The 12976-nt window shown below is 45.3% G+C and overlaps 1 protein-coding gene across 50 annotated transcripts in view; it reads right to left on the reverse strand.

The window, feature by feature from the left end:
* IGFN1 (immunoglobulin like and fibronectin type III domain containing 1) overlaps positions 1–11443 on the reverse strand; it is a 29544-nt gene extending 18101 nt beyond the window's left edge. For 48 of the 50 annotated variants that reach the window (XM_048925904.1, XM_048925896.1, XM_048925910.1 and 45 more), the window contains exons 1-7: positions 11251–11443; positions 10643–10726; positions 7502–7636; positions 3102–3170; positions 2518–2640; positions 1136–1275; positions 579–678 (exon numbers count right to left, since the gene is read on the reverse strand). In XM_048925904.1, coding sequence (XP_048781861.1) covers positions 579–678; positions 1136–1275; positions 2518–2640; positions 3102–3120 — 382 coding nt within the window. In that variant the 5' untranslated portion in view covers positions 3121–3170; positions 7502–7636; positions 10643–10726; positions 11251–11443. The remainder of the gene's footprint in view (positions 1–578; positions 679–1135; positions 1276–2517; positions 2641–3101; positions 3171–7501; positions 7637–10642; positions 10727–11250) is intronic. The other 2 variants (XM_048925857.1, XM_048925856.1) reach the window with 2 other exon arrangements.
* Positions 11444–12976: the final 1533 nt, after the last annotated feature.

Here is a 12976-nt window from a genome sequence, read left to right on the forward strand (position 1 = left end):
GTATTTTAAGTAATGTTGGGAAATACTGGTATTTCTTTAGAGAGCTAGGGTGCAAGGATTACCAGGCACAAAGCAGGTAATTGCTTTCTAAGCTTATTTCATAGGTAGGTAGGTGAAGCAGACACTTCCAAAGTAGTCCACACCTTCAGCTCCAGTACAGAACAGTCAGCTATATTTTAGCCATGAAGAACACATCTCTCTCCACTGACTATGAAGGGGAACAGTGGGCTAGGGCAGGTGGAGACATTTGAAATGAAATGAGATGGATCCCCCCAAAAAACTGCCTGAATTGCCCAGCATCATAAAGGATCAAGTCAATTCAGCACTAAATCCAGAGCTTCTGAGCATGGTCTAGTGCAACAATCACAATATCCAGCTTCTGTCTTTTCTTAAAGCTCATGTTGTCATGGAGCACCAAAGAGGGGGGAGTTGCCAGAACTCCAGTGCTCAGTGAGAAGAAATTAGCTCTCCACACTGAAGATGCTTGGACAGTGCTCTGGGCACCCACTTGCAGAGGACAGCAAAGCCCAATGTTTGGGACCACAGGATACCTGCATTACAGAAACTGTCAATCCTACCTTGTATGATCCTGAGGCCAGCAGAACATGAAGCTTCCCCATATTCATTTACAGCAAAGCAACGGTACAAATCAGAGTCACCTGCAGTGATTTTATTTATCTTAAAAAGAAGAACACAGTAAGAACTCAGTCATGCACTGTGGTTCAGTTACACAAATCCTAACAAAACATTACTTGCTGGAATTTCAGATCTTCTGTTCCTACAATTCTGCTCAACTTTTGTGCTGTTTCAGACCTGGTGACATCTTGATCAGCTTTTCTTTGTGAAACACTTGGACCATTTTCTCCCTCGACACGTTTTAAGAGAGGAAACCCACATCATGAAATCGCCTCTAACCTTTGGAACCTGCATCTATCTCGACCTTCAGATCCTCTTCCTACTTCATCCTGATCATCGTCACGTGGATGGAGTGATGAAATTCAGTTTCATGCTTTTCTAGTACTTGGTCACCCACACACTTCTAATTGCTGATGCTCTCACCCCCGGCACCCACTGCACATTTATACATTTCATTGCACTCTTTGTCCTGTGTGTGCTCTGCAGTATTTATCTTTACCTGCAGAATGTGTTCGCTTGTAGCTGGACTGTAGAACATCAGATATTTGGCAGGATCATTTATTTCTCCTTTTGCACGTTTCCATTTCACCTCAGGGGCAGGGACACCCTTGACCACAGCTCTGAATATGGCATTTTTACCTGTCAAAAGAGGCAAGGAATTAGTTTTTGAACGTGAAGCCTCACGACAGGCTCCCTGTGTTATCAATAGAGCATTCTTCAGAGTAAGCCACCACTGCTGCACCTTAACTGTCTGTAAAGAACAAATGGGAGGACCCATGCAGGCCAGGGTGTTTCCTCATGTGCTCTATACATGTAATCTTTTCTGAATACCTTTCTCATCTGCTGGCCTGGCACTCCCTTCCACTCCAAACACAACAGCCTCTGTTATTTGAGGATGCGAGGAAGGGAGAAGAGGATGGTGCTCACCTGTGAGCTCCCTCCTTCACCTCTGCTCCTCTAACAACCTGAGTATCCTTCATCTGACCATTGAAATCCCCAACAGCATCACCACTATTTAGTGCAAATGCTTTTTTTTTTTTTTTCCTGAAGAGCTTCAAAGCCATAGGAATACAATACAACAATTTAGAGATGTGATTCATGAGTAGGTAAGTGGGAGTGTCCCACTGGGATGGTAATGGAGATCAGTGGATGTAACTCATGGAGGAAACGATTACTATCTTTCCTTTGTAACAACTTTGGTCTTCAGATGACCAACAATGTAAAAGCATCTTCCCAGAAAGTCTTGCAATATTTTCCACACCCTTCTAAAGAATCACCACCAAAACCAAGCAGGTATGGTGCAGCAAGCTCTGTTGGCCATGAAGCCAGCAGATTCTTACCAAAGGGCATTTCTTTCAAACTTCTTTTGAGACTGCAGTACCAGAACTACCTATTATTCAAAGCTGATTCCAATTGATTACACTTCTGTCAAATTCTAACAGCTAGGAGTACCTGTTAACAGATACACTGAACAAAATGAAGCAGTGATGATATAATTAACGATACTCACAGTGCATTTGCATAAACAGTGAACTCTGTTTTAGTGCCTGACCTTAATGCCCTAGTATTCTGTATATGAGCTATGCACAGCCTCTATTAGATGAAACAACAGAAAATTCAGACAGGATGATACAGCACTGCCTTGCTTCATACATGAAACTTGCTGGTAGAAGGAAGGAAACACCACTAGAGGCCACTGCACTCCTTCATAACATTTCAGGGGACAGTGAGAACCGACACAAAGGCAGGAGAAGAAATGAAGAGTGCTCGAAGCTGTTCAGTCTGCTGACTCAGAGTTGGGACATGGAATCAAGGCTGCAGGTCCACAGCTTTCACTGGTGGTTTGGGTTTCTTTCATTTATTTCTTTTAAAGAATCTCACCTTCCTGCAACGTTAGACTGACAGGTTTCCGCTCAAAGTCCGGTGTGCTGCATCCTTTTGGAATCTTATCCACAAACTGGGTAATGTGAACTCCTCGGATGGAAGATTTCTGGAGAGTTTTCACTAGAAAGACAAGGAAAAAACCACATTCCATTAAGATAACATGTTTACGCCTTAGAAATGGTCTCACAATCCACATAATCTCACTGTAGAACAGTAACTGCTTCTGCTCAGCCTTTATTGAGCCTGAAGGCTGGGGGATTTCTGCCTGTGACTTTGTGCTGACATACTGCAAAGCTATGACCAAAGTGGGAAGATCTGCAATCAAGATGGCAATCCAGGGCAACGTCAGCTAACATGCCTAGCAATGCTTTGGACAGAGAATGCTTTACATCAATACAATTTCAAAATCTGGCATCAGGAAAACACTGCTGCAAAGGTCAGCACAACCCAACAAGCCTATCAGCAGCGCCTCTCCTCGCCATGGTGAGGTAAACACCTAATTGCAAATAACACCAGGAACGAGTTGGGCTTATTCTCAGGTACAGTGCACACAGGTTTCACAGCTGTGACTGTCCTCTCACCTCCTGGACGGGTTGTCATGGTGCTTTGCTTGGCTGCTTGTGGTCAATACAAATAGACTACAGGTCCTCCTGCAAAGAAAAAACATTTCATTACTTGCAACTCAGAAGGGAAATGAAAGACCTCAATATTGCTTGCTTTTATGATGCAGCTTCTCCTTCCTCACTCTCTACATCCCAGCTGAGAAAGGCCTGCCAGGCAACACAGCTCTGCTGCCTCTTTCCAAAGCACATAACAACAATTTTGAACCACCAGCACAACACAAACCAGGTAGGAAAATGCCTAGAGGGCCTAAATGGTAAACAAACACATCTAACAGCATCCTTCAGACACATTCCTCGTTTCCATGTCATCTGGCTTCCCTCCAAAACCTCCTCTCGTGTTTCAAGCAAATATTACACCACATGGCACTCACATGGTGAGTTCTGATGGATGGTAAGAGCAGTTGCTGAGAAGAAAGCTACAGAGATGGATGTCTGAACTGAGGCACGAAGCAGGAGCACATCCTGATCTAAATTAGCTTGTCTAAATTAGCAACAAGCCTCAGTGCAGACCATAAGCTACTATTTACTCTAGAAGGAAATGGCAAAGTGTAAATTTGGCATTAACTAGTTATTGTCTCTTGTGTGACCCTTTGCTGAAGCTGCTTCTTTCTCTGTATTTATAAAGTGGTCAATATGTAAAGCAACACATCATCATCCTGCAAGCAAACCGTGCAAGCAGATTCCTTGTCATATGAGAGAGATATGGGCAGAAACTATTGAATTACTGAAGCTCTGAAAGAGCAATTAGATTAGATTCCCATGTGGGATTAAATGCTGTCTCTATTTACCCTCTGCACTCCTTCACTCAACACAAGAGTCACACAAGAACATGCAACTCTTCACAGCTTGAAAAGGCAGATGGTTTGGTCAGCACACCTACCATGTCATTTCTGCTCCCTGATTGCTACACTGTGCCTCATCAAAGCTCTGGGTTGGACCCCAGCACTTCCTCGTCATAGGTTTGGTCAGACTTGTTTATCTGTGTGATACTTGGTTTCACTGAGGGTAAAACACAGCCAACAAAAGTCACTTGTGCCACGTTTCACAGACCAAGGGCAGTGGAACTCAGTATTCTGGGGTCAAATTCTGAACCAAAAGAATAAGCATCGTTTCCCCACTCATCAGAAGCTGCAGATAAGAACACAGGCTTCTCTCCACTGGCTCTAACGTGGTCCTCAGCCTAACCCTCATTTTAGGGCTCTACACACTACACTAACTCATAGCAACAGCAGGATCAACTCCTTGGAAAATCATTGTTTGCCTCTCTAACTTCAGTGGAGATGCATGTAAAACAATAGGAATGGAAAATGATACATGAGACTGTGAATGACAGCCAGTTCCTCTCTTTCCACCTCAGCTCCAATCTGGTGTGGGTGTTACATATCCGTGTTCTAGCCTGCCTGCATTGATATTTTGGCATTATCATGTATCTATTTCTGTTTAAAAAAAAATAATAATAATAATTAAAAAAAAAAAGGCTTCTAGTGCTTTAAGAATTGCAACTGCAGGGAAGGAAGAGCTTGTGGGAAGGAAAAGTGCAAAGCTGACATCTCAGAAGGCGTTTCCAGGTTGCAGCACGCAGGGCACTGCGCAGCACAGCCCTTCAGGGACTCCCCATCGCTGCCTCCCGATGGTCTTCGTTTGCCCTCCGAGGCACTGAACTGTATTAATAGCAAACACCATAATCCCCTACTGCCTCTTGCACCTTCCTAAACGTGTCACCACTCCACAGGCTGAAATGCCCAACTCTAAACAAACGTGATTGCTTGTCATTAGCTTGCAACAGCGTTCCCCCAAGCTCTCTTTGTGTTTGGCTCACATTCACCCTTTGCATCTCAGGTCTTCTTCCCCCATGAGGCAGTTCTGACAAGCATCTATACTGAAACATCAACACTGTGCTCAGGTTCAAAGCCATTGAGAAACTTAATGTGTAAACTGGTGAGTTTACTGGACTGTAAGTATTGCAGAAATTCACGTGGATTAAAGATAAGCTGCTGTGAGTCCTCACACTCCTGTGAATTCTTGTCTTCTGGAGAGTGAGAGTGAAGCATCTTAATACCACACATTGACTGCACAGTTAAAATAACAGTGCTGGAATATGCAAGAGAACATTCCTCCAGTGTAATTAATCCAACTACATCACATTTTCTCATGCCTTCCGTGTTAAAATGCGCACTTGAAAATACCACATCAGCTGGCACAGAAACCTTCAGAACCTGCCCTGCTTATTTCTAAAGATTTGGCTCCCTCATTAATCAGATAACCTTGTTTTACCTTCACTTGGGTTCAGCCCTGATATACAGAAAGCATAGAATGTTTAAAAGAAATGAAAGACAGCAAAAACCTTCCAAAAACTGCCATGTTGGAATCTGTATCTCCACCCACAGCTGCCTGCGCCACAGCTCTCCAAACTGACACCATCACCGATGTTGCTATTTACTCAAAACAAGCAGCCAAATACTTCCAAAGGGCAAATTACCCCTCCTGTACGAAACACTGCTCACCACCAGTCCTGGCATAGCAGGGCTAATGCTGGAAGGAGCTCAACACTCAATTCTTTGACAAGTAGCTCATCATCATGCGCTAGCCTCATTTAGATAGCCAACACCTGGCTATTTGGTGCCCTTTGCAGAAGGCCACGTGGTCTTCAGCTGCAGAGATGTCCCCTCAGGAGACAGCAACAAAGCTTCCACTGCTCCCAATAGGGCAAGAGCAAGCCCTCGACCACTGACAACTACTGACAATATCTTTAAACCAGCAAAATAAAGCAGATGGGAGGTCTGCCTTTCATCCTGCCTGTCCACCAATCTGATGAGCTAACTGAGGAGCCCATTCCCTCTGTACTCAACCAGGCACTTGTGATAGGGTCACGTATCAGCTAAGTATACCAAAACATTTGGGAGTCCCAGGGTTCGGCTGTACTGGTAGTATCACAAGTAGTTATTTGTGAGCTTCAGACATGGAACACACAGAAAAGAGGTGACACAATGGCTGGCAGAGACTGGTGAACAAAGTTAGGTAAAATCCAAGAGAAGTGACAGGCAGCAAGGGAGGGATGCACAGGGAATGGGTCCAGGAGCATAGGATGGACTGCAGATATTGGTGCAAGCACAGTACACACATGGCACAAAGCCATCAATGCAGACCATTAAAAAATAAATAGTAACAGACACAGCATCCTTTATTCAGAGAGAGGTGAGGAACTGGAACAGGTTGTGTGGAGTAGCTGTGGATGCTCCATCCTTGGAGGTGTTCAAAGCCAGCTTGGATGGGACCCTGGGCAGCCTGATCTGCTGGTTGGCAACCATTGGAAACAGATGATCTTTAAGGTCCCATTCAACATAAACCATTCTAAGATTCTATTTCTCTTTGTAATTCATATAGAAAACAAGAGATCCCCAACCAAGTGAGTGATCTAAACACCAAACCATTGCATGTTCTGCCTCAAATTCTAGAACCTTGCACTAGCAGATCCAGATACTCATTGAGAAGAAGAATCTTGTACTTAAAACTTCTCTTTCAGCTTTGGTTGGGCTTGTATTATCTGCCAACTTTGAGCACTATTTGCAGCTTGAATCCTCCTATTTCAGAAGATTCCTGAAGAATAATCTCATACTTTGTTAAAAACACAAAACTGAAGGCCAGCAACTGTAGAAGCGATGACTTCATGAAAATTTCTGAGCAGGTCACAAGTGTTGCAGTGATGAATGGAGGTCTTGTGTGGAGTGGGGAGGAATGCCCATGGATCAGATTCTGTGTGACTTATTCCTCCAGTAAATCTATATTTGACTCCATCTTCCCTCCTGCCTCAGGGATTATGAATATAACGCCATGGCTCACGCTGCCCACAGTTTCTATGCACAGATACAATATAGGACACTGAGGTTATGGCAGTTGGGTGAAGCAGGCATGGGATGGCAACTCAAGCTCAAGCCAGTCTGTTCCTTCCAATATTCACAATACATCCATAAATTTCATAACAGACACGCATTTTCACACAGTCAATAAACTTGCAACAAGGTCTGCAGAGCAAATACATCACTTTTACTAAGCATCCAGAAGACAAGGCAACGTATCTCCTGCTTGCCATCACAAGATGTCTCCAAGATCAGAAACCACGGCATACCAATGCTACATGGTGCTCCATGGGACAACCAGAGCAGAACTCCAACAGCCTGCCATCTTACCAGGGAAATCAGTGTGTGCTGTAGGACACTGGGAAGACCCAGAACATTCACAATTTTCAGACAGCAGCATCACAGAGCAGGGCCCACCATGGCAGCGATGGCTGCATCTCATTCTCCCAGCTCTGTATCACCCCTGCCACGTATCCCAGGAGACATGACCAAACTCACTACCTTAGAGGTCGAGCTTCTGAGCTGATCCTGCTTTAATTCGATTCTGCTCCTCCCAGGAGCTGTTGGTTCATTGCCTCAGATCACAGAACTCTTCATAGCAGTTGAAGAGGTCTCCTGGTCACAGATATTAGCAATCTGTATGGAAGAAGCCACATCCCTCATTAGTCTGACCTAAACATCACTAAGAAATACCAAAAGAAATGATACGTTCTTGTTCCTTCCTCACCTCTCCACTCTCCTGGAAGCCAAGCCTGCACTCAGCGGCAGCCTCACCAGGATGTCTCTATAGGGTGCTGTCTGTGGTTATAGGATTATACACCCTTGGTTCCCAGTGCAGCATAGGAAGCATGCTTGAACCCGGTGCCTTTGGCAAGCCTCAAACACGGCAGCTAGCCAGCGTGGTCAGATGCGACCATCAGTCAAGGCCATGCTGGATTTCCAAGTGCCACTTGGGTCAAGACTTTGTGTCTCAAGGTGCAAATATTCGTGTGGATCCATAGTTTAAGGAAGGGACAAGGCGGACATCCAAGTTTTGTAGGACACACCAGTAGCCTGGTTCTCAGAGTCACAAGGCCTTAAGTCATTAGGAGAAGAATGCGGGATTCTGGCATCTGTTAATTGGGCAACCAAGTCTGGGCATGGTCCTCATACTACAGCAACACAGACCAGACAACTGAGATGCCTGAGGGAAACAGTTCCTTCTGCAACACTTTCACTGCTAAAGGCAAAGCAGACATTTCCCTTTGCAGCCGTTGACTTCCAGTGCAAACACAGACTGACTCCCATTCCCACAAGCAGGTTTACCATGGCAACACAAGGGCAGCACACTGCACCCCAAAACCTTCTGCTTCCCATCTACCCTTGCAAAATGAGAACCTTCTTTCCTCCACCAGAAAGCTAACTAGGCAGCAAAGGCTCCTCCACAAAGCTGGCTGTGCTTGGAGATCTGGCCAGTCTGTGACTGAAATCCACCCCAGCAGCACAACACACAACCAGGGCTGCTCACTCTGGGGTTCCCCTTTCATTCACTCCTGCCTAAAAGCACATTTATTTTTTATTTTTTTTCAACTTTGCCCTGTGTACCATGTATTACTTTAAATTCATAACACACGTATGCTCAACTCTGAGATACAGAGCTAGCTCCAGCAGTTAGCAGTGAAAGTATTTTTATCATGCTGTCTATGGTTTGCATACTGCAAAGCTACAAGAACCAGAATAAAGTTTTCCTTTGATGTTCTAACTGATCAGAGTTCTAAAATCTAGAGTCAGTGGGGGGTGAACACACAGGAAAAACCACAGCAGACAGCACTTCCCAGCAGTGCTCTACTGGGTTTCCTGAAGCCCCTTCCTCCACCTGCCCTGACCCACAATCACCCCAAGAATCCTTCCTTTGACGCTCCTCTCACTGGCACAGAGCAGCAGTTGCATCACTCTGCGGACCATGCGCTGCAGCCTGAGCATTAAGCACCTTTAATAAAACCAGTCATTACCAAGTATCTCAAGACAGCAACTCTTCACGTCAAGTATGGGAACACTCCTGCAATAAGCATATATTGGTTTTACTGAAATCCAAACGCAGCTCTCACCTACTTCAGCAAGAGCCTTCTGCTTGCAGACTGAGCCCAAGGAATGCCCCAAAGCCACCCAGAGCCCCAGGGCTGCCTGCAGCTCCCTTTCCCATGAATGCTCCCTTCCTTCCCAGTGATTTGTTCCATACTGAACACTGCACTACTGATGGTATTTAGCAACAAACAGCTGTTGGCTCCTGGAGTCAGCTTGTACCACTAGCCACTCAGCAGGTTCCAGCAATGACCAGGACAGTCACAGTTCTGCCTGCTTCTCTGAATCTAACCATTTTGCTATGGAGCTTTGCCTTACTTCCAGTCCTGGTTTACCTAAGTTGTATTGGGGAGAGGGAAGGGAAACCTCCCCTACAGACAGACTGATAACTTAAAACCATCTGTGACCGAGCAAACCCCTCCAACAGGCTGACCTTCTTCCATTTCACAGCTTGTTTTCAACCCGCCCACCCAAAAGCCCTGTTAACCCCTGCATGCCAGCCGTGAATCTACTGCATCCTGCTGAAAACCTGCAACACTCAGCAGCTCCCACTGCCTGCAACACAAACAAGATGCATTTTCCAAGGAAGCAAGCTCCTTCCCCTAACATGGGGCAGCGAAGAAGCATCAAAGAGGCAACAGCTGCAGGCCAGATATTCCAGGACTGAATTTAAAAAGATATTAGAAACACAATTCTTCCAATTTTCTGGTTTTCCTTTAATTCCTGTCCTCTCCAGTATATCAGTATGAAACCCACCAATTCTGAGTGATGACTGAAGCAGCTCTTCCTAGAGCCACCGGTGCCCACTGTACAGCTCAGGCATAGCAAGAAGTGAAGAAAACAAGACTTGGTGGTTCCAAAAAGCTGGCTATGTTCTCCTGTACACCAACAGACAGACAGGGTCGAAAGCCAGTCTCACACTACAGCCAAGCCACAGCATTCCTCTGCAGCACAGGTAGTTGTTCCCTCCACTGAAAGTCAGGGGGATGGCAGGGAGGCCTTGGGACAGAAATATTTAGGGTTAAGCAACGAGCAAGGTATGCAAAATTCAGAAGTCAGGTTCAAATTTTACTTTGACATAAGTGAGAAAAAGTTGCACTCAGTTAAGGAAGGGCAAAGAGAATGGAATAAAGGTCTAAGTCCAGTGAAGGCAATGGGTTACCTGCAGCTCTACGTACAACATTCAGTCAAGTGATTCTGACAGTACTGCTCTTGCTGGTCGCACACACATGAAATTCAGGACATCCTTTCTGTCAGATGTGGCTACGACCCAGGTGGATCAGGAAACAGTTTTGGTTTTTTTTCTTACCTCTGCATGAGGTGTATGAGTGCCTTCTTTGCTCAGAACAACTGTTCTTAAATAAATGCAGCAAACACTGAAAGCCTCAGTGGGAGTTGTGCACGTTCAGGTGCCGCAAGGGATTCAACTTACATGGCTTTTTCCCATTCCTGCCCACTTCAAACTAGAACAGATAACAAATACCCCTCTTCTGATTTGTTTGCCCAACCTACCAATAGCCACAGGTTAAAAAAAGCCCTCAATCTTCACACTACAAACTATTTAATACACCACACCCTTACCTGCAAGGAAATCTGTTAGTGAAACAGATGATACTGAAATCTCTGTGGAACTCCACGAGGCTGCAGCACGTCCAGCCTTCTCTCCTTCATCACAGGATGCACAAACATAACATTTCAACATGTATACGTAATGTTTTCACATAACATACATCTCAACACTGTTCCCGTAGTGCTCTGCCTGATCTTTGCCTGCAGAAGTCAATGCTGAGCACCCATAAAAGTGCCAGAGGTCGCCACTGCTGGGAACGCAGCCCCCTTCCTTCTGCAGATTGTCCTCTGTCAAATTCTCTCCCCATCCAGAAGGAAAAGATCAGAACAAGATAACTCTTATCCAGAGCTAAAAAGTCATGGCAGCATCCAACAGAGAAGTAATCCAAATAGACAGAAACAACCGCGATGCAAGGAGTGACCGTTTCTCTCCCCTTCAACTTGCCCCAGGAGCTGCAGTGTCACAAAGGGCTCACAGCTCCCCTTCATGCAGACACGAGCTGATCAGGATCTGCCTCTCCCTCTGATCCCCTCTCCTGAAGGCGATCTCCAGGAGCTCCAACAAGCCATTAGCTCACAGCAAACCCAGCTACTCACAGAAACAGGCACGCAGCCCTCACCTGCACACGACTTCCTAAAGGTCCCCCTCTTCTCTGCCGTGTGCTCAGTGGTGAAGCTGCAGCTCCTGCAGTCCGTGCTCAGCTGTGGGATCAGCACCGGGTCCCTGGGATCCTCAGCTGCTCACTGCCTCGCCTTCTGCCTCTCTCCCTCACACTTGATCTCTCCCCCCTCTGGTAGGTGCAGGCTGTCACAGGGCTGTTATCCTGCCAGACATCCAGATCATTTTTTTTTTTAATGGGAACCCGAGGCACCTGCCTCCTATTCGTTGTTATTTCAGTCCATACCAGTAATGGTGCTGCACAAATCTGGCAGTAATAAACATAATTCTGCAATGGTTCACAAGTCAGCTGAAGCTCTGCTTTTTCTGCAGATTGCGCTTCCTCCTCACAGCAATTCATTAAAACAGCTGAACAGCCCTGAATGAAACCACAGCTTGTTTTGAAACCAATCTCAAGAATAATTAAGGTTAACAAACTGATCAGATAAACTGAGATTCAGTTAAAGAGAGCAGATTTAAGGATGTCTCAAAAAAAAAACATTCCTTTTTGAAAGAATTCTTTAGAGTTGGTATTATGAACAAAAGAGAAGGACTGAGCACACTTCCAGCACCAGCTCACCTGTACTGTGAATTTAGGAGCTTCAAGGTGAAAAGCACGAGGCTGTGTCCCTGTGGGGAGGCTGAGAGCAGCTGGGGGCTGTTGCCCACACATCTGTGTGCATCCCTCCATGGCAGCAGCTATCTAGAAGCCATTCACTGAGGATTAGGGATCATTAGGCCAGGCTGGAAACAGAGATCAGATGCACACCAGGTCCTGCTCATCAGCAAAGGATTCCTCTGGTAGGAGACATCTATTGAGAATCACCTGGATCTAGTGTACATAAATGGGTCAGAGCTTGAGTCAGCAATTAATTGTAAAGAAAGCATGGGAAGAGGCACACCAGGATAAAATGGCAGGAAGGTTTGCATTTTGTGTATTGTGCAAGAAATCAGGTAACTCAAATGGAGCTGTTATTCCTTAACTCTTTTACTTTGAAGAAATCAGTTCTCTGAGGTTGGAGTCTCAGCTCCCTGGCATCACAGCAGCCACCTGAAATGAGGATCTCCTAACCTTCCCTCAGTAGCTAAGAACTTCCTGTTGGTGTGAGCTTGTGATGGCCCACAGTCTGCTGAGAAAAGAGAGCAACAGATTTAAGATGTTAAAGTGGCAAGTGACACATCCCAAATAATCACACTGATACACCTTTATGCACACTCAGACAGCAAAATGCAGGAGGTCCTGCTGCAGAAGAACAAGAGCTTCTGCTTCAAAAAGAAGATAAATACAGGAGATGCTAAAAATCCATCTGATAAACTTGAAAATGCCTCACTCAACAGACCTCAAACTTAACGGGCAGCCTTATGTAACAGGCTTTACTTGCAATCCTGACACATCCCTTTCCCATAACCCGCTTCAGTGATTTGTAAGCCTGAGCATTCCCTTCCCTTTGACAGCCCTCATAAAGATTATTTCCTATCACACATGTGAGAGAAGACTCCACTGGAAATCCACCAAATGCTGTGTCAGAGCTGACTTGGGATGTCAGTTTCCAACAGTATTTCATCCTAGATTAGTAAGTGGTAATTGGCTGTCTCAAAACTGCATTTGTCAGGAATGAGAATTCTTTGCCAAAATAAGCTATTCAGGTTTATTTACGATGTAGGCAGATTTTATTGCTCACCCACAG

Source organism: Lagopus muta, chromosome 24 (genome assembly GCF_023343835.1).
Source record: "Lagopus muta isolate bLagMut1 chromosome 24, bLagMut1 primary, whole genome shotgun sequence".
In the NCBI taxonomy this organism is placed as follows: Eukaryota; Metazoa; Chordata; class Aves; order Galliformes; family Phasianidae; genus Lagopus; species Lagopus muta.